Source organism: Pseudophryne corroboree, chromosome 10 (assembly GCF_028390025.1).
Source record: "Pseudophryne corroboree isolate aPseCor3 chromosome 10, aPseCor3.hap2, whole genome shotgun sequence".
Taxonomy (NCBI): Eukaryota; Metazoa; Chordata; class Amphibia; order Anura; family Myobatrachidae; genus Pseudophryne; species Pseudophryne corroboree.
In genome coordinates this window covers 258,567,919-258,589,860 of record NC_086453.1, presented here as the reverse complement: position 1 = coordinate 258,589,860, position 21,942 = coordinate 258,567,919, and the positions used below count along the sequence as shown (strand labels likewise).

General features: G+C 44.9%; 1 protein-coding gene across 1 annotated transcript; it reads left to right on the top strand.

The window, feature by feature from the left end:
* Positions 1–4,955: 4,955 nt before the first annotated feature.
* LOC134966460 (indolethylamine N-methyltransferase-like) lies at positions 4,956–21,374 on the top strand. Its single transcript, XM_063943216.1, has 3 exons — positions 4,956–5,222; positions 15,645–15,852; positions 18,692–21,374. The coding sequence occupies exons 1-3, from the start codon at positions 5,069–5,071 to the stop codon at positions 19,128–19,130; spliced, it is 801 nt and encodes a 266-aa protein (XP_063799286.1). The 5' UTR covers positions 4,956–5,068; the 3' UTR covers positions 19,131–21,374.
* Positions 21,375–21,942: the final 568 nt, after the last annotated feature.

The following is a 21,942-nucleotide window of genomic DNA, read 5'->3' as shown; positions in this document are numbered from 1 at the left end:
CATACACATCCATTGAAATAGCTCATGAAGAGCAATAAGGAAAGAATACAGAGCCCCATGATAGCATAGGTATATTTCCTTAACAATAGAGAGAAAACTCAGGACTGGAGGAGTTACCATTGTTATTTAAGTACTTGTTACTTATAAGTTGTTGATCACATACCTCAATTAAGGGGCCCAACTGAGCACAACAAAACTAAGGGTACCCAGGTATTCTGTATATAATTGTGGAAGGTCTATTTTTACCTACAATGGTTATTTTTTGTATAGCATGCAGGTACTTTGTAATTGTATACTTATTTTAATGTTATGCAAAAGAAAATATATGACTTGCTTATGTTGTTATGTTCTTAGTACATTTCATGTATTCTAGTGTGTGGAGCTAGTATAAGTATAAGAAAAAAATATATGTTTCTGTACTTAATAGTTTGTTGTCATTATTAAAAAGAGGCGAAGGACCTAAAGAGATAAAAGAAGAACAATTATAAAGTGTATATACACAGCTGAATCACATTATTATGACCACCATCTAATAGCCAAAATAACCCCATGTGTACAGCACAGACAGCAGCTAGACGGGCTGAACTGTCATTTTGGATACACGTCTGGTAGCCCCAGGTTCATTTTCATGGTGAGCTGATCCACTGTAGCATGTTGGTCGGCCCTCACGCTCCTTCGTAACCGACTTCTCACATCGGTGGCACGTAGTGCTCCGCAACTTCCACGGTTATTTGCAATTGTGCCATTTGTCCAGTCATAATACACCTTCACCCCAGCAGCACACAAACAGTACACAATCTGCGCTGTTTCAGTATTACTGCCACCCTTGGCCCGAAAGACGATAATCATCCCTTTTGCAACTTGTATAAATCGCCCCTTTTACCCATGATAGCAGTGAGTGATATATGCACACAGGGCATGTGCAAGGTTTCTTGGCACCCTAGGCAAAACTTCTGCCTAGCGGCCCTCAACACCATCAATTACCCACTTTCCCAGTCAGTAAGGGGAAAGCGCAGAGGCGGTGTCTTATACGTTTCCCAGCCGTCTGACTGCATTGAGTATGACAAGATGTATTGCTCAAAGACATCCTAAATGATTTGATGGGTACACTCAGTGGCACCCCCTTCCCAGATCCTGGCACCCTACCCAGCAGCCTATCTCTTTCTATTTCATTCTGTCTCTCATACATACATACATACATACATACATACATACATGCATACATACATACATACATACATACAAACATACTGTACATACACTGCCTCTCCCATACATACATACATACATACATACATACATACATACACTGCCTCTCTCATACATACATACATACATACATACATATATACATCCATATACTGCCCCTGTCATACATACATACATACATACATACATACTGTACATACACTGCCTCTCTCATACATACATACATACATACATACATATATACATCCATGCATATATACATCCATACACTGCCCCTTTCATACATAGATACAGCCATACACTGATGCTTTCATACATGCATACAGTATAAACATCCATACACTGCCTCTCTCATACATATATACAAACATACATCCATACACTGCCTCCATACATACATATATACATCCATACACTGCCTCCATACATATGTACATATATACATCCATACACTGCCTCCATACATCCATACATACATCCATACACTACCTCCATACATACATACACTGCCTCCATACAAATGTACATATACACACCCATACATACATCCATACACTGCCTCCGTTCATACGTACATATATACATCCATACACTGCCTCCGTACATACGTACATATACACATCCATACACTGCCTCCATACATACATACATACATACATACATACATACATACGTACGCACATATATAATCCATACACTGCCTACATACAGCTACACTCTGCCTCATATATATATATATATATATATATATTCATTCTATCTCCACCCACACATACACTCAGGGCCGGCGCTACCATTAGGCAGCTTTAGGCAGCTGCCTAGGAGCGCCGGCCGCTGGAGGGCGGCACTTAGTCAGCAGCACAACATGAGCAATGAGCGGCCGCCACTGTCCCCCTTCTCCGCAACCCACAGCACCAGTTTTGTTTTTGTGTTTTATGTTTCTGCGGGTTCCGGAGGGGCGGGAGGATTGAGAATAAGCAACGGCTATTAATTAGAGGCAGCAGCCGCCTGCCCCTCAACCATCACAGCCGCCAGCCAGCAGCAGCAACGGGAGCAGTGCCTCCCCGCCAGCAGCAGCAGGCTGCAGCCAAGCAATGTTAACCCAGACGTCACCATGAGCCGGGAGATGGCAGCAGCGGGGAGAAGTAATCCCTCCACTACTTACTTGCCAGCGGAAAGATGCAGCTGTCCCTGCCTGGAGTCACACCCCGGGGAAGAGGTAATGACCAAAGTCTGCCGCCCTGGATGGGGGAGGAGAGGGGTTGGATTTAAGTATGGAGACCATGTAAATATGGATGTATGTATATATGGAGGAAGTGTATGTGTGGGTGGAGATAGAATGAATATATATATATATATATATATATATATATATATGAGGCAGAGTGTAGCTGTATGTAGGCAGTGTATGGATTATATATGTGCGTATGTATGTATGTACGTATGTATGTATGTATGGAGGCAGTGTATGGATGTGTATATGTACGTATGTACGGAGGCAGTGTATGGATGTATATATGTACGTATGAACGGAGGCAGTGTATGGATGTATGTATGGGTGTGTATATGTACATATGTATGGAGGCAGTGTATGTATGTATGAAGGTAGTGTATGGATGTATGTATGGATGTATGGAGGCAGTGTATGGATGTATATATGTACATATGTATGGAGGCAGTGTATGGATGTATATATGTATGTATGGAGGCAGTGTATGGATGTATGTTTGTATATATATATGAGAGAGGCAGTGTATGGATGTTTATACTGTATGCATGTATGAAAGCATCAGTGTATGGCTGTATCTATGTATGAAAGGGGCAGTGTATGGATGTATATATGCATGGATGTATATATGTATGTATGTATGTATGTATGTATGTATGAGAGAGGCAGTGTATGTACAGTATGTATGTATGTATGTATGACAGGGGCAGTATATGGATGTATATATGTATGTATGTATGAGAGAGGCAGTGTATGTATGTATGTATGTATGGGAGAGGCAGTGTATGTACAGTATGTTTGTATGTATGTATGTATGTATGTATGTATATATGTATGAGAGACAGAATGAAATAGAAAGAGATAGGCTGCTGGGTAGGGTGCCAGGATCTGGGAAGGGGGTGCCACTGAGTGTACCCATCAAATCATTTAGGATGTCTTTGAGCAATACATCTTGTCATACTCAATGCAGTCAGACGGCTGGGAAACGTATAAGACACCGCCTCTGCGCTTTCCCCTTACTGACTGGGAAAGTGGGTAATTGATGGTGTTGAGGGCCGCTAGGCAGAAGTTTTGCCTAGGGTGCCAAGAAACCTTGCACCGGCCCTGCATACACTTCCTCCATATATACATAAATCCATATTTACATGGTCTCCATACTTAAATCCAACCCCTCTCCTCCCCCATCCAGGGCGGCAGACTTTGGTCATTACCTCTTCCCCGGGGTGTGACTCCAGGCAGGGACAGCTGCATCTTTCCGCTGGCAAGTAAGTAGTGGAGGGATTACTTCTCCCCGCTGCTGCCATCTCCCGGCTCATGGTGACGTCTGGGTTAACATTGCTTGGCTGCAGCCTGCTGCTGCTGGCGGGGAGGCACTGCTCCCGTTGCTGCTGCTGGCTGGCGGCTGTGATGGTTGAGGGGCAGGCAGCTGCTGCCTCTAATTAATAGCCGTTGCTTATCCTCAATCCTCCCGCCCCTCCGGAACCCGCAGAAACATAAAACACAAAAACAAAACTGGTGCTGTGGGTTGCGGAGAAGGGGGACAGTGGCGGCCGCTCATTGCTCATGTTGTGCTGCTGACTAAGTGCCGCCCTCCAGCGGCCGGCGCTCCTAGGCAGCTGCCTAAAGCTGCCTAATGGTAGCGCCGGCCCTGTATGTACAGATGGCCTATCGCACATCTTATATATCCACCAACCCAGCACACGACACGTGACGTACTTCATGGGCTATGCACTGCCGACATCAAATGTAGGAGGTGGTCATAATAATGTGACTCGACCATGTAGATATATTTATATGTATTTAGATGACACCAATACATTGCATCACATTACTATCAAAATAAGCATAGGCTATACCAAGCTGGCCTAGGTAGACACCTTTAATGATTAAAGCAGCTTGGGTGGAGGCACTAACTATTGGTAATACCCCCGTTAGATGGGAAATAAAGTGTTACATTGATAAACAGGCCCCTATGTTTGAATGCAGTGCCGTAGCAGAGTGACTGCATACTGGTCCTGTGTCACAAATTATGTCATAATGTCATACTGCAAGTGATAGGGAACATGAAGGTGGCTGCCTAAGGTCATACACTATGGCATTCCTTGCTGCTGGGTGCCTTACATCACATAGTAAAACAGTGTGTCAGAGTGTAACACTCTCAGTCTAGCACCCTGATCCACGACACTAGTCTCGGGGCCCTGTTTAAATGTCTTCTTGTCTCCTTTTTTTTCTGTGATGCACTTGACCTGAGGCACCTGAATAGCTGAGTGTCTATGAATGCTGTTATAGCAACAGGATCAACCACTATTCTACAAGCTTGGAGCATCAGGGGTAAAAGAGTTGTCCATTAATCAGTATATTTGTTTTACTCTTTCTATCATTTACACTCAGAGCTAACATTTCTGCTAATAAATGGTTAACAGACAGTGGCTCTCATCCAATGCAGAGGTCTTATTACATTGCACAACACTTTGTTATTTAGACATAGCTTTTTCTCAGGAATGTTGGTAGTTGCCAAACTTTTTCTGATGTGAAACTCACAGTTTGCTAACTCATAAGTCCTTAGTATATATTCACAGGCTGACATACTCAAGTATTTCTATTTTTGCTATACTGTGAACAGAACAGAAAATGGAGACAGATTTCACAGACAAAGATACATATCAAGATATATTTGATCCAGAAGGATATCTGCATACCTATTATAATCCAAAATCAGGAATTTTGGTGGTTGATGGATTTCTAGATTTTGCATTAAAGAAGCTTCATGAGGCTTTTGTGTTAAGTAAGTACTTTGTTTTATGATCCTATACTTTCATAAGGATATACTTAGCAGTGGATTTTCAAAACCCTCAATATTTGAAGACTATGCCATACAGATTTAAAAGGGCAATAGTATTTAATGCAAAAGAGCCTGGTTTTAAAAACCTTTTAAATAAGGCTGGGAATATCTGCAAGTATAGTATTGTTTGTTTTGTAAATCCGTTGCATAATAAATATACCAAGTGCAACTACAAACATTTTAATCTTCTTTAATTGCTGCTAATTTGCATAGAAGCATTGAGAAACAAGTCAACACAGGCTTTACATTTTTTAAATTGATTGTTAAGTTTTAGAACAGATTTGTATATATCTGCATCATGCTTAAACATTAGCAATTGTGATTAATGTTGTGGCTGCAAAAAGTTGGGGAAATGAGTGCAAATTTCTTTAGAAATCTCATATCAATAAAGCTGATTTATAAAAATGAGTTACTGTATAGCAACAGTTTCATTCAATTTCACAGGCTTTCAAAGGTTTACTGTGCAACATTTTCCATAACGATTTGATGACTTTGCCAAAATACTGTTCACAGACTTTTTCTACTGATCTGGGCATCATATCATATGAAACCATTTATTTAGTAAAGTACCATTTTTGATGTTTTACCACTATTTTATTACTGCGTCAACTACATAGCTATTTTTCCTATTATCTCCATCTATTTGTTGGACTTGCGTCATGATTCCACTTCCTAAACGTACAAGTCTGATCGACCTCCTATCATAATGTATATTTGACAGAAAACCCAGATCTTCCATATTTCCTACCTGCAAGTTTGACCTGCTTGAAGATGTCTTACGATCTACACTATGGCCCTCATTCCGAGTCGTTCGCTCGGTAATTTTCTTCGCATCGCAGCGTTTTTCTGCTTAGTACGCATGCGCAATGTTCGCACTGCGACTGCGCCAAGTAATTTTGCTATGAAGATAGTTTTTTTACTCACGGCTTTTTCTTCGCTCCGGCGAACGTAATGTGATTGACAGGAAATGGGTGTTACTGGGCGGAAACACAGCGTTTTAGGGGCGTGTGGATGAAAACGCTACCGTTTCCGGAAAAAACGCAGGAGTGGCCGGAGAAACGGGGGAGTGTCTGGGCGAACGCTGGGTGTGTTTGTGACGTCAAACCAGGAACGACAAGCACTGAACTGATCGCAGATGCCGAGTAAGTCTGAAGCTACTCTGAAACTGCTAAGAAGTTTGTTATCGCAATATTGCGAATGCATCGTTCGCAATTTTAAGAAGCTAAGATTCACTCCCAGTAGGCGGCGGCTTAGCGTGTGTAACTCTGCTAAAATCGCCTTGCGACCGATCAACTCGGAATGAGGGCCTATATACAGATTTACGTTTCTGTTGCTATACTAATTTAACTGTGGACTTTTCCTCTCTTAAGATATTCATTAACATTACACATAAAACTCAGATTGGATTTGATTGGCTTGTTGAATTGTAATGATTTTATAGAACACTGTAATTACTATATGTATTATTTCTACTCTGTACTTTATGTTTTTACTTCAATAAAATTTGTGTTTGAAAAAAAAATAAGAATTTACTTACCGATAATTCTATTTCTCATAGTCCGTAGTGGATGCTGGGGACTCCGTAAGGACCATGGGGAACAGCGGCTCCGCAGGAGACTGGGCACAAAGTAAAAAGCTTTAGGACTACCTGGTGTGCACTGGCTCCTCCCCCCATGACCCTCCTCCAAGCCTCAGTTAGGATACTGTGCCCGGACGAGCGTACACAATAAGGAAGGATTTTGAATCCCGGGTAAGACTCAAACCAGCCACACCAATCACACCGTACAACTTGTGATCTGAACCCAGTTAACAGCATGATAACAAAGGAGCCTCTGAAAAGATGGCTCACAACAATAATAACCCGATTTTTGTAACAATAACTATGTACAAGTATTGCAGACAATCCGCACTTGGGATGGGCGCCCAGCATCCACTACGGACTATGAGAAATAGAATTATCGGTAAGTAAATTCTTATTTTCTCTAACGTCCTAAGTGGATGCTGGGGACTCCGTAAGGACCATGGGGATTATACCAAAGCTCCCAAACGGGCGGGAGAGTGCGGATGACTCTGCAGCACCGAATGAGAGAACTCCAGGTCCTCCTCAGCCAGGGTATCAAATTTGTAGAATTTAGCAAACGTGTTTGCCCCTGACCAAGTAGCTGCTCGGCAAAGTTGTAAAGCCGAGACCCCTCGGGCAGCCGCCCAAGATGAGCCCACTTTCCGTGTGGAATGGGCTTTTACAGATTTTGGCTGTGGCAGGCCTGCCACAGAATGTGCAAGCTGAATTGTACTACAAATCCAACGAGCAATCGTCTGCTTAGAAGCAGGAGCACCCAGCTTGTTGGGTGCATACAGGATAAACAGCGAGTCAGATTTTCTGACTCCAGCCGTCCTGGAAACATATATTTTCAGGGCCCTGACTACGTCTAGCAACTTGGAATCCTCCAAGTCCCTAGTAGCCGCAGGCACCACAATAGGCTGGTTCAGGTGAAACGCTGAAACCACCTTAGGGAGAAATTTAGGACGAGTCCTCAATTCTGCCCTATCCGTATGAAAAATTAGGTAAGGGCTTTTATAGGATAAAGCCGCCAATTCTGAGACACGCCTGGCTGAAGCCAGGGCTAACAGCATTACCACTTTCCATGTGAGATATTTTAAGTCCACAGTGGTGAGTGGTTCAAACCAATGTGATTTTAGGAATCCCAAAACTACATTGAGATCCCAAGGTGCCACTGGAGGCACAAAAGGAGGCTGTATATGCAGTACTCCCTTGACAAACGTCTGAACTTCAGGAACAGAAGCCAGTTCTTTTTGGAAGAATATTGACAGGGCCGAAATTTGAACCTTAATGGACCCTAATTTGAGGCCCATAGACAGTCCTGTTTGCAGGAAATGCAGGAAACGACCCATTTGAAATTCCTCTGTAGGGGCCTTCCTGGCCTCGCACCACGCAACATATTTACGCCAAATACGGTGATAATGTTGTATGGTTACATCCTTCCTGGCTTTGATCAGGGTAGGGATGACTTCATCCGGAATGCCTTTTTCCTTCAGGATCCGGCGTTCAACCGCCATGCCGTCAAACGCAGCCGCGGTAAGTCTTGGAACAGACATGGTCCCTGCTGGAGCAGGTCCTTTCTTAGAGGTAGAGGCCACGAGTCTTCCGTGAGCATCTCTTGAATTTCCGGGTACCAAGTCCTTCTTGGCCAATCCGGAGCCACGAGTATAGTCTTTACTCCTCTCCTTCTTATGATTCTCAGTACTTTTGGTATGAGAGGAAGAGGAGGGAACACATACACTGACTGGTACACCCACGGTGTTACCAGAGCGTCCACAGCTATTGCCTGAGGGTCCCTTGACCTGGCGCAATATCTGTCCAGTTTTTTGTTGAGGCGGGACGCCATCATGTCCACCTTTGGTTTTTCCCAACGGTTCACAATCATGTGGAAGACTTCTGGGTGAAGTCCCCACTCCCCCGGGTGGAGATTGTGTCTGCTGAGGAAGTCTGCTTCCCAGTTGTCCACTCCCGGAATGAACACTGCTGACAGTGCTATCACATGATTTTCCGCCCAGCGAAGAATCCTTGCAACTTCCGTCATTGCCCTCCTGCTTCTTGTGCCGCCCTGTCTGTTTACGTGGGCGACTGCCGTGATGTTGTCCGACTGGATCAACACCGACTGACCCTGAAGCAGAGGCCTTGCCTGACTTAGGGCATTGTAAATGGCCCTTAGTTCCAGGATATTTATGTGAAGTGACGTTTCCATGCTTGACCACAAGCCCTGGAAATTTTTTCCCTGTGTGACTGCTCCCCAGCCTCTCAGGCTGGCATCCGTGGTCACCAGGACCCAATCCTGAATGCCGAATCTGCGGCCCTCTAGGAGATGAGCACTCTGTAACCACCACAGGAGAGACACCCTTGTCCTTGGAGACAGGGTTATCCGCTGATGCATTTGAAGATGCGATCCGGACCATTTGTCCAGCAGATCCCACTGAAAAGTTCTTGCGTGGAATCTGCCGAATGGAATCGCTTCGTAAGAAGCCACCATCTTTCCCAGGACCTTTGTGCATTGATGCACTGACACCTGGCCTGGTCTTAGGAGGTTCCTGACTAGGTCGGATAACTCCCTGGCTTTCTCCTCCGGGAGAAACACCTTTTTCTGTACTGTGTCCAGAATCATCCCTAGGAACAGCAGATGTGTCGTCGGAATCAGCTGCGATTTTGGAATATTTAGAATCCAACCGTGCTGTCGTAGTACTATTTGAGATAGTGCTACTCCGACCTCTAACTGTTCTCTGGACCTTGCCCTTATCAGGAGATCGTCCAAGTAAGGGATAATTAAGACGCCTTTTCTTCTAAGAAGAATCATCATTTCGGCCATTACCTTGGTAAAGACCCGGGGTGCCGTGGACAATCCAAACGGCAGCGTCTGAAACTGATAATGACAGTTCTGTACCACAAACCTGAGGTACCCTTGGTGAGAAGGGCAAATTGGGACATGGAGGTAAGCATCCTTGATGTCCAGAGACACCATATAGTCCCCTTCTTCCAGGTTCGCTATCACTGCTCTGAGTGACTCCATCTTGAACTTGAACCTTCTTATGTAAGTGTTCAAGGATTTCAGATTTAAAATGGGTCTCACCGAGCCGTCCGGCTTCGGTACCACAAACAGCGTGGAATAATAACCCTTTCCCTGTTGTAGGAGGGGTACCTTGATTATCACCTGCTGGGAATACAGCTTGTGAATGGCTTCCAATATCGCCTCCCTGTCGGGGGGAGACGTTGGTAAAGCAGACTTCAGGAACCGGCGAGGGGGAGACGTCTCGAATTCCAATTTGTACCCCTGAGATACTACCTGCAGGATCCAGGGGTCCACTTGCGAGTGAGCCCACTGCGCGCTGAAATTCTTGAGACGGGCCCCCACCGTGCCTGAGTCCGCTTGTAAGGCCCCAGCGTCATGCTGAGGACTTGGCAGAAGCGGGGGACGGCTTCTGTTCGTGGGAAGAGGCTGTCTGCTGCAGTCTTTTTCCCCTTCCTCTGCCCCGGGGCAGATATGAGTGGCCTTTTGCCCGCTTGCCCTTATGGGGACGAAAGGACTGAGCCTGAAAAGACGGTATCTTTTTCTGCTGCGAGGTGACTTGGGGTAGAAAGGTGGATTTCCCGGCCGTTGCCGTGGTCACCAAGTCCGATAGACCGACCTCAAATAACTCCTCCCCTTTATACGGCAATACTTCCATATGCCGTTTGGAATCCGCATCCCCTGACCACTGTCGCGTCCATAATCCTCTTCTGGCAGAAATGGACATCGCACTTACTCTTGATGCCAGAGTGCAAATATCCCTCTGTGCATCTCGCATATATAGAAACGCATCTTTTAAACGCTCTATAGTCAATAATATATTGTCCCTGTCCAGGGTATCAATATTTTCAGTCAGGGAATCCGACCAAGCCACCCCAGCACTGCACATCCAGGCTGAGGCGATTGCTGGTCGCAGTATAATACCAGTATGTGTGTATATACTTTTTAGGACATTTTCCAGCTTCCTATCAGCTGGTTCCTTGAGGGCGGCCGTATCAGGAGACGGTAACGCCACTTGTTTTGATAAGCGTGTGAGCGCCTTATCCACCCTAGGGGGTGTTTCCCAGCGTGCCCTAACCTCTGGCGGGAAAGGGTATAATGCCAATAATTTTTTAGAAATTAGCAGTTTTTATCGGGGGAAACCCACGCTTCATCACACACCTCATTTAATTTATCTGATTCAGGAAAAACTACGGGTAGTTTTTTCACACCCCACATAATACCCTTTTTTGTGGTACTTGTAGTATCAGAAATGTTCAAAACCTCCTTCATTGCCGTGATCATGTAACGTGTAGCCCTACTGGAAAATACGTTTGTTTCTTCACCGTCGACACTGGAGTCAGTGTCCGTGTCTGTGTCTGTATCGACCTGATGTAACGGGCGCTTTTGAGCCCCTGACGGTGTTTGAGACGCCTGTATTAACTGATTATCCGGCTGTCTCATGTCGTCAACAGACTTTTGTAAAGTGCTGACACTATCACGTAATTCTTTCCATAAGATCATCCAGTCAGGTGTCGACTCCCTAGAGGGTGACATCACTAACACAGGCAATTGCTCCGTCTCCACACCATTTTCCTCCTCATACATGTCGACACAACGTACCGACACACCGCACACACACAGGGAATGCTCTGATAGAGGACAGGACCCCACTAGCCCTTTGGGGAGACAGAGGGAGAGTTTGCCAGCACACACCAGAGCGCTATATATATATATATATATATATAGGGATAACCTTATATAAGTGTTTTTCCCTAATATAGCTGCTGTATATCTTTATATGCCAATTTTATGCCCCCCCCTCTCTTGTTTTACCCTGTTTCTGTAGTGCAGGACTGCAGGGGAGAGTCAGGGAGCCTTCCTCCAACGGAGCTGTGAGGAAAAAATGGCGCCAGTGTGCTGAGGAGATAGGCTCCGCCCCCTTTTCGGCGGCCTTTCTCCCGCTTTTTTATTGTAATTTAGGCAGGGGTTAAATACATCCATATAGCCCAGGAGCTATATGTGATGTATTTTTAGCCAAAAAAAGGTATTTCTATTGCGTCTCAGGGCGCCCCCCCCCCAGCGCCCTGCACCCTCAGTAACCGGAGTGTGAAGTGTGCTGAGAGCAATGGCGCACAGCTGCGGTGCTGTGCGCTACCTTAATGAAGACAGGACGTCTTCTGCCGCCAATTTTCCGGACTCTTCAGTCTTCTGGCTCTGTAAGGGGGACGGCGGCGCGGCTCCGGGACCCATCCATGGCTGGGCCTGTGATCGTCCCTCTGGAGCTAATGTCCAGTAGCCTAAGAAGCCCAATCCACTCTGCATGCAGGTGAGTTCGCTTCTTCTCCCCTTAGTCCCTCGATGCAGTGAGCCTGTTGCCAGCAGGTCTCACTGAAAGTAAAAAACCTACTTTAAACTTTTTCTCTAAGCAGCTCAGGAGAGCCACCTAGATTGCACCCTTCTCGTTCGGGCACAAAATCTTAACTGAGGCTTGGAGGAGGGTCATGGGGGGAGGAGCCAGTGCACACCAGGTAGTCCTAAAGCTTTTTACTTTGTGCCCAGTCTCCTGCGGAGCCGCTGTTCCCCATGGTCCTTACGGAGTCCCCAGCATCCACTTAGGACGTTAGAGAAAGAATAGTAAAGTACATGGTTAGAAATTTGTGATTGAAGTGCTGAGAGGGACCGCACTTGGTTTTTGATCACACCTGATGGGAACTTGTTCTAAGCATCTACTACTCTTACAGAGTATAGAGCACCACACCAAAATGTAGAACAGTGCCATTTTGCTGTAGTGTATATACCGCTAAACCAATCTATAGCACTTTTTACCATGCATAAATATATGTGTTTATGCCTGATTAATATGTACTTTATCAAGTAATATAATTTAGTGCTATTATGTTTCTATAATCCTATGTTTCCTTCAGTGAGGTCACTACTTCATAGTAAGATGGTAGACTACATTCTCATGAATAATGCTTAAGCCTACAAAAGCACTGTGTACACTTTAATTATGTTGTACTGGGCACTAGTAGTGGTCACACTGTCGCTTATAGTTGGCGTTGGCTAACATGGGACACTGGGCCTAATTCAGGGTTGCCGACATTCTGGCTGCTCTCTGCGGGAGAGAGCAGCCAGGTCAGCACAGCAAGGGGGCAGGGGAGGGCTGGATGTGCTGAGGAGGCGGAGCAAGGGCGTGACGGAGGCGGAGCAAGGGCGGGACGGGGGCGGAGCAAGGGTGGGGTCTCGCTGACGCCGTTTTAAGCCACGCCCCCCGCTCTGTAATGCCGCGATCTCCTGCATTACACTGCAGGGGGCGTGGCTATGATGACGCGATTCTGCAAGAATCGCGTCATCAACTGCCCGGACCGCCCACTTTACACACAAAGTGGGCGGACGGGCAGGGGGACCCCGGATTCCGGGAGACTTGCCTGCTCTTCCGTGGGGCCGGGAGGGACACCCGATTTTCGGGAGCCTCCCGGCCATTCCGGGAGAGTAGGCAAGTATGGCCTAATTCAGTCCTGATCGCAACAGCAAATTTTTTAGAAAATGAGCAAAATCAGATGCTGGTCTGAACTGGACTGCCCCCGTAAGCAGTCTGCCTGTGCTGTCGGCTCCTCATCTATGACAGGAGCCGAGTGCTGTAGGAGACTGTCACACTGCAACACCTGGCTACTGTCACTGCAGAGGAGCCGGCATGTGAGTGTCACCCTCCCGTATGCAGGCTGCACCCACTGCACCTCCTTATGCTGCCACTGGTATGAAGGGCTTTGTTACAAGATATAAGTGCATACACACTAGATGATACTGTGTACAATGTGCCCAAGACACATCATTGACAATATCATCCAGTGTGTCTGTAGTTTATTTAGTGCTTCTACTTCCCTGTATTTGGGACACCGGCGCTAACAATAGTGACTGGCTGGCAGAATTGACTGACTCGCTGAATCAATGTAAAAGGTAAGAGTGCTGTACAGTGTCAGTGACACTGCACATCCACTGCACTGTACAGCACTGTCACCTTTTACATTGATTCAGCGTCCAGACACTACCCTCCGCGATATCACCCACTCTATCCATTACATTAGCCATCTCAGGGCTTCCAGGCCGGCAGCCCAGGTGCTGTGTTGCGGAGTCAGGGCCTCTCTGGATCTGGGCGCGGCTGTGGCTGGAAGGCACTTCTGTGACATCACGCACAGAGGAGGCTCCGGGGCTCAGAGAGTATGCGATGCAGGGAGGGTTCTGAAAGTCTTCCGCTGCGCCGCTTTCATACACATCTATGCCGGTGGCCGCAGCAGCTTTTGTTCCACCGGCACCGTGGCTAGGGAGTGGGGATTGTTGATGCTGCAGGGGGCAGGAGGACTGGTAGCAGGACATAGGGGTTCATTCTGACCTGATCGCTAGCAGGCTACTTTTTAGCACTGCTGCGATCAGGTAGTCGCCGCCTACAGGGGAGGGGGAATCGCTGTGCAAGGCTGCAAACGCTTGTGCAGAGAGTTGCACAAACAAAAGTTTTTGCAGTCTCTGCACAACTCAGGACTTACCTGCTGTGATCATCAAGAACGGAGCTGATATCATGATCCCTCCCTGGAAACGGCTGGGCACGCCTTCATTCAGACGGACACTCCCTGAAAACGGTCAGTTGACGCCTCCGGACAGCCTCTTTCTGTCAATCTTCTTGCGTTTGCAGCTGCAAATGCTCTCTTCATTATTCACGCCGCTGGCCGGCGAGGCCCATCTCCAGGCAGTGACGCGCCTGCGCATTACCGCCCACATGCATGCGCAGTTCTGGCCCATTCGCACTGCTGCAAAAAAGTGGTCGGAATGACCCCCATAGGATGCTGCAGTAAAAGGATTTTTTTCCCCTATCTACAGCAAAGAGACTTGCTGCAGATGCAGTGGCATACCCTCCAGCTGTACCTTTTTGGCAGGTACAGTCCCTTTTTTTTATGGTCTATACCAGGCCTGGCCAACCTGTGGCTCTCCAGTTGTTGTAAAACTACAAGTCCCATCATGCTTTGCCACAGTTTTGCTATTAGGGAATGCTAAAACTGTGGCAGTGCATGCTGGGGTGTGTAGTTTCACAACATCTGGAGAGCCACAGGTTGGCCAGGCCTGGTCTATACCAATTTTTGGCTCTCCAAACTCCCATTGAAAGTATTGGAAAAGGGGCGTGGCCACGGCACTTTATCCGTGGTCTCACCCCCTTTTCAAATTTGCACCGATTTTTAGGTGTAAATTGTTGGAGGGCATGTTGCTGCAGATGAAGTGGGCCTACTTTGGGGTGTGGACCTGGAGCTGCAGCTCCATCAGCCCCATTGTTAATCCTGCTCTGAGAACACACAGCAGCCAAAGGGCAGAGCCTCCCATTGGATGCAACCTGTGTGTGGGGGGGGCGTTTCTCACCCAATCAGCTGTGGACTGGTTGTGAAAGACCTGCTGCTAACCCAATGAGATCTCCTAGCCACACCCAGCATTAGGCACACAGGCACAGAGTCACAGATCTATTATATAGGAGATGCTGCATCGCAGCAAAGATGAGCATGGCTACATCTGTATGTATATCACAAGTGGACAAGTGGAGTCCAAGGTAAAGCCTGGCGGGCCTAATGCAGAACTGCCACTAATTCTCTGAAACTCAATCAAATGAAAATGGAAAATCTCCCTTAGGAGAAGATTTATTCCAAAACAACCATCCTGTAAAATATTTCAGATGTCCCACCTCTGCATCTGGTTGGTGAATTTGTAGTTCATTTTATAGAAATTAACCATACTGTATGACATGTCATTTTTATTTCTTAAACAGGAGGTGTGAAGGGAAAGACTTTGATTGACATTGGCCATGGCCCCGCAATTTACCAGGATCTCTCAGCTTGTGAGTCCTTTGAGGAGATTATTGGTGCTGACTACACTGATCGCAATCGAGAATACTATGAAAGAAGCTTGAGAAATGAGCCAGGAACATTTGATTGGACGGAAGCAACACAAAAAGTCTGTGACCTGGAAGGAAAGGGGTAAAGTAAGATAATCTACAGTACAAGTAAACTAGGAGCAGAGACATGTGTGAGCCTACAATATACATATACAGTACAGTACTGTATCTATTCCTCAGACTATTTCATAAACAGTGCTTTTTTCATGTTTTGTTTATATTTAAAGGGGGCGTGGCCACACAAGAGTGATTAGGCCACGCTACCTGCTTTACAGGGGCCTGGGAAAGGGTCTGATGATTCATTTACATCTGTATCTGGGCCCGCTACCACCACTCAGAGCTGCACAAAGGTTATACAAGAGCTTATGGCATTTAAGACAGGTGGCCTCTATGGCCTTAATTATATACAGTATACAGATATGCTTCTCTTCCTCTTAAAGCTGGCAGCTACTATTTGCAGCATATTTGCCAAAAATAGTTTGCCTGCGACTGTGCGCAGGCACATTTATATGCACCTGCATCCATGGGAATGCACGCGGCAAGTGATTTCATGTAGGATGAGGAAGGACACATCTGTATGTATATTATGTATTCAAATATACATACTGCTTACACGCATGCACACACACACACACACACACACACCAAAATTAAGTTAAAGTATAAAAATTAAAAATTATAATAAAAAATAAAACTTAAACTTTTAAAGATAAAAAAAAAGAGGAACAGAAGTGTGGAAGGAGATGTGGGGACAGGGACTTTGCAAGAAGGCAATATAAGGAGACCCTTGGATAGGGACAGGCTGGGGCCAAAATTCGGCCCTGGCACTCTCGTGTGTTCGCTTGCCATGAGGGGTGGTGTGCACGGCGAAGAGGGTGCACGGTGACAGCGCAGGGGGTAGTGTTGCGAGCCAGGGAGCGTGGACTCGCGGAAAGCCCTTATATTGTTGGAATAAACACTACAGATGTGGCATGCCCCCATTTTTGTTAGAACAGGTACTTCAGGCAGCGGGGGGCACAAGCAGAGAGCCGGAAGATGTGCTGTGCTCGGCCATCACGACTCTCTCTGTGACCTGACCATCCCACCTGGCCATCGGCCCTTCTGGCATTTGCCAGAAATGCCAGCTGGGCAATCCAACCCTGCTCTTGTATATAAAGAGAGGACTCTCCCTGGGCCCCACTTCCTCTCTTTTTGCCTGCAAAAGTGATCCTGGTATCAAACTGTCTCTGATTAACAGCTGTGTGCTTAACAGCACTGGTGGGCCCCCATGCCAGTCCAGGCCCATTGCTGGATATACCCACACTACCTATTATCCACTGATGGAGCCCCTGGGTATGGATTAGGGTTCCAAAATATCTACCTACAGGTATTTCAATGTTCTTACAAGACACGGAACATGCCACTGCAAACAACCTCACCGCACCTATAGTAATAGATTATTTTATATGCATAATGTATGCACATACTGTCATAAAGGAACATGAGGTTCTAATGTTAGAGGAAATGCCTGATTATTATCTCTCTACTGATATTCATGTCACAAAAATAACAATTGAATTAGTTACTCAGGCATTGTTACAGTAGGTACCTGATCCAGAGATGTATGTAATTCTGTCAGCAGACAGATCTCATTGTTTTTAGCAAACCCAGATTAGAGCCTGCATGCATAACTCGCAGAAATTATGTTAAATTCACAATCATACGCATGGGCAGATTAAGGGAGGTGAGGGCTCGTGTGCAGGCTCCGTGTGGGCTCCCTCCTCTTTGGCAGCGGGTGCAGTGCTGTAGATTATGGCTTTGTGCCAGAATCTACTGTGCATGTGAAAGTATCTGGGAAGATGGTACTTGTGCCACATTCCCAGGGGCATATCTGCTGGCCATGCGCAATCCAGCAGGATAATGGCCACCTCACCAATTTTACGGTGATTTATGTGTACAGTACTGGATGCTGGTAAGTATAATTATCTGGGTGTGCTGTGGGGCCCCCCTGAACTCCGAGGGTGTAATCAAATAGATGTAGACAACTCTGTATACCGGCAAAGATCAACCTTTACATTTGATCACAGAAAGCAGCCACAATTGCCGGCACTCTCCGAGATGCCTGCAATTGTGCCTTCCAGAAACTTTTCCCACTCTACTGGCTCCTGCACAATACAGTAACATCACAGTGTAGCGCTCGGCTCCTGGTCACTGAAGAGGAGCCAAAATTTTGGTGTCAATTTCTCAGATGACACACAGTGCCTTCCGCACCCCCAGCACCCCCCATGTCATACCACTGCCAAAAGCACTGTTGTAGTTGAGAAGCATGTTATCAGAGATGTCTTGTAAATGTGCTGGGTATTCCTGAACGATGCTTAAGAGCTGGCTAAACAGATGCACAGAGATGGTCTGTCTTATGGGAGTATCGCAGGTTCAGTATGTCACTGAAGTGTTTCAGTACACATACACTCACAGACACTCAATTGTTAAATTAGGAGTCCACACTTAGATGGAAAATCTGCTCCTGTCATAAGGCTGGGCAAGTTTTAGTGGGCCAACCGATGGTGGCATCTAAAGAGGCACCAAGCAGTATTACCACATCTACAGATGCTGCGAGTGGGCATCCTAGTCCTCGTACAGTAATATGCACAGAGGCACACCAAGCAGTGTTACCACATCTACAGATACTTACAGTAGGCATCTCCATCCTTGCACATTCATATGCACAGAGGCACACCAGGGAAGGGCTTTGTAGCAGCATTTGCCTAAAATCGCAGACAAATGTCCAACAAAAGACACAGATGCAGTCATGACCATCTACGTCCACCTCTGAATCTGGCCCTTTATGTGCAACTATAAATCAGGCCTTTATTCTAATGATTGTTGCAGATTAATAATATTCTTTATTAAGTGTACATTTATATACGGTTATTTCTTTTTAGAACATCCATAAAAGAGAAGAGGAAGAAGTTGAAAGATACAGTGAAGAAAACCATTAAATGTGATGTTCTTAAAAGCAACCCTTTGGAACCATTGGTTCTGCCCAAGGTTGATTGTGTCATGTCTCTTGGGTGTCTGGAATGTGCTTGTAGCGATCTTGAAACCTATCAAAATGTCCTTAAAAATGTTTCTTCTTTGTTGAAAATAGGAGGACACCTAATCTTAACTGAGGTCCTTAACTGCAGTTCTTACTTATCAGGGGGTAAGAGGTTCTCCTGTCTGGCCCTAACCGAGAAGTTTATGAGAAATGCTATTATGGATACAGGATTTGAAATCCCGGATCTGGAGGTCATACCCAGAAAGTATGACAAAGACCAGTTTGAGCTCTGTAACCATGACTCAAGCTTGTTTGTGCTTGCACGTAAAGTGCGAGATGTCTAAAAGGAATCCTTCAAAAAAGGTAAAATGGGATCAAACCACTGATTTATAATCAAGCCTGTGAAGCCAATCCAGGTTTAGGGGTACATTTACTAAGCAGTGATAAGAGCGGAGAAGTGAGCCAGTGGAGAAGTTGCCTCATCAACCAATCAGCAGCTCTGTATAATTTTATAGTATGCAAATTATAGATGTTACTTCAGTGCTGATTGGTTGCCATGGGTACTTCTCCACTGGCTCACTTCTCCGCTCTTATCACTGCTTAGTAAATGTCCCCCACAATTTCTTTTAATTTAGAGTTTATTCAAACTCAATACTCTATTCAAATCTTGAGCAACCGTGCTTGTAATTTGGACTGGTCTAACCCACTAGACACGCTCTTTTCCCTTTGTCCTCCTTCCTATAAGGCAGTATCATCTCATTACATTTTATTAGTGCCCCCTTGGATTATAGATTCCTCACCACTGGATAAAGTAAATGGTAAGACCACTTTCCCTATTTATCTGTGGACTCCGTCGTCACTGCCCTTAATATCACATCTAAATTATTACCTGCCCCAACCTATGTATAAATATTTTTTTTTTAAATCTATCACAGGGCATATTTCTGCTCGTTTAGACATTTTAAAATTGGCCTCTCCCCTTTCTGCACTGTGAAATGGGATATTTTTGCCATTTAAGCAGTGGGTACCAGGATTTCTGTGGTAGTACGTAAACTACTCCTGGTAGTCTCTGCAGCCACCAAAGAAACTATTTATTATTCAGGTGTGAATTTAACCAACACCACCGTCCATACCAATTTTTATGGAACACATTTTTTACATTTATTAAGCATTGATAAGAGCGGAGAAGTGAGCCAGTGGAGAAGTTGCCCCATCAACCAATCAGCTGCTCTGTATAATTTTATAGTATGCAAATTATAGATGTTACTTCAGTGCTGATTGGTTGCCATGGGTACTTCTCCACTGGCTCACTTCTCCGCTCTTATCACTGCTTAGTAAATGTCCCCCACAATTTCTTTTAATTTAGAGTTTATTCAAACTCAATACTCTATTCAAATCTTGAGCAACCGTGCTTGTAATTTGGACTGGTCTAACCCACTAGACACGCTCCTTTCCCTTTGCCCTCCTTCTATAAGGCAGTATCATCTCATTACATTTTATTAGTGCCCCCTTGGATTATAGATTCCTCACCACTGGATTGAGTAAATGGTAAGACCACTTTCCTTATTTGTCTGTGGACTCCGTCGTCACTGCCCTTAATATCACATCTAAATTATTACCTGCCCCAACCTATGTAGAAATATTTAAAAAAAGCTATCACAGGGCATATTTCTGCCCTTTTAGACAATTTGAAATTGGCCTCTCCCCTTTCTGCACTGTGAAATGGGATATTTTTGACATTTTAGCAGTGGGTACCAGGGTTTCTGAGGTAGTACGTAAACTACTCCTGGTAGTCTCTGCAGCCACCAAAGAGACTATTCTTCAGGTGTGGATTTAACTAACACCACCGTCCATAACAATTTTTATGGAACACATTTTTTACATTTTTGCTTGGACTGGATGGAGACTTTCCTTCCGAAAGAAAGTCGCTCTCAAAATTTTTTGAGACTTGGGAAACCTAAATGGTCATCCTCTCAGAACCACTGCTGCGACATATTAGATTTTTCGCCGCAACATGGTGTGAGACTCGTCTTTGTTCAGATGCACCCCTACTTTGCCTTAATCACCTACACAATGAATCTTTGTATACTGTGACCCCACTGTGCCTTGCTTAAGAATTTGGTGTTATAATTTTGTTACTCACATATTTTGTTGATTCCGTAATCATTACAATGCGTCTACTATTGTTGATTTCATTATTCTGGCAGTTTGTGTTGCTCATTAGTATTTTGTTTTCTTTCAATCAATTATTGGCTGTATGTATGTTTATTTTGTGGACATGAAACAATAAAAATATTATTTAAAAAAAGTTTCTAATTTCTAGTTATTCATGAAAAAATTAACAGAAAAATTCATCAATTATCACGCATGTGTGCATTGTTAAGAAATTGCATTGTTAGTATAGAAACTGCATGATACCAATAACTTTTGGGGAATTATAACACTTCTGTGATCTAGTTTCCATGACAGAGACTTGAAGACACTCTCAGAAATTGATATATGTTTTTGTGCCTTGACTAAGGTCCATATTGTGGAACATTGGGTATTGTCATGATGCTTTGTAGCTAAATAAAGTGATATTTCTTCTACATTTACTAAAACTGCACCATTTATTTTTTATTATTAACATATTGTGGCATTCCAATTGCAGTACGCTATCCCCATTGTATGCACAGCTTGTTTGCAATAACTCTAATTGCGACTCAAACTACAATGAATCATCCAGTTGTCTATGCATGTAATATGGATGCACATTAGTTGTGTGGACACTTCCAAGAGTTTTGATACTGTTGTGCACCTGTGTAGCTAGATTTTTGTGTGGTTTGTACTGGTCCTAATTAGGGATGTGCGTTGTCCCAAATCTTGGGTTTTGGTTTTGGATCTGTATCTCCTTAGTATTTTTGACCTGTATTGTTTATGCCAAAACCGCCTTTGTGGGTTTTGGTTTTGGATCTTTTTTTTTTTTTTTAAATCATAAAAGCAGCTAATATTACAGAATTTTGGCCTGTTTTTGTTCCTACAGTATTATTAACCTCAATAACATTAATTTCCAGCAATTTCCAGTCAATTTTGACCACCTCACAATATTGTTTTCATAAAGCATTGGATCTTGCAGGTTTTGGATTCCATATGAGGGAGCCGCAGCCAGGACTCGGC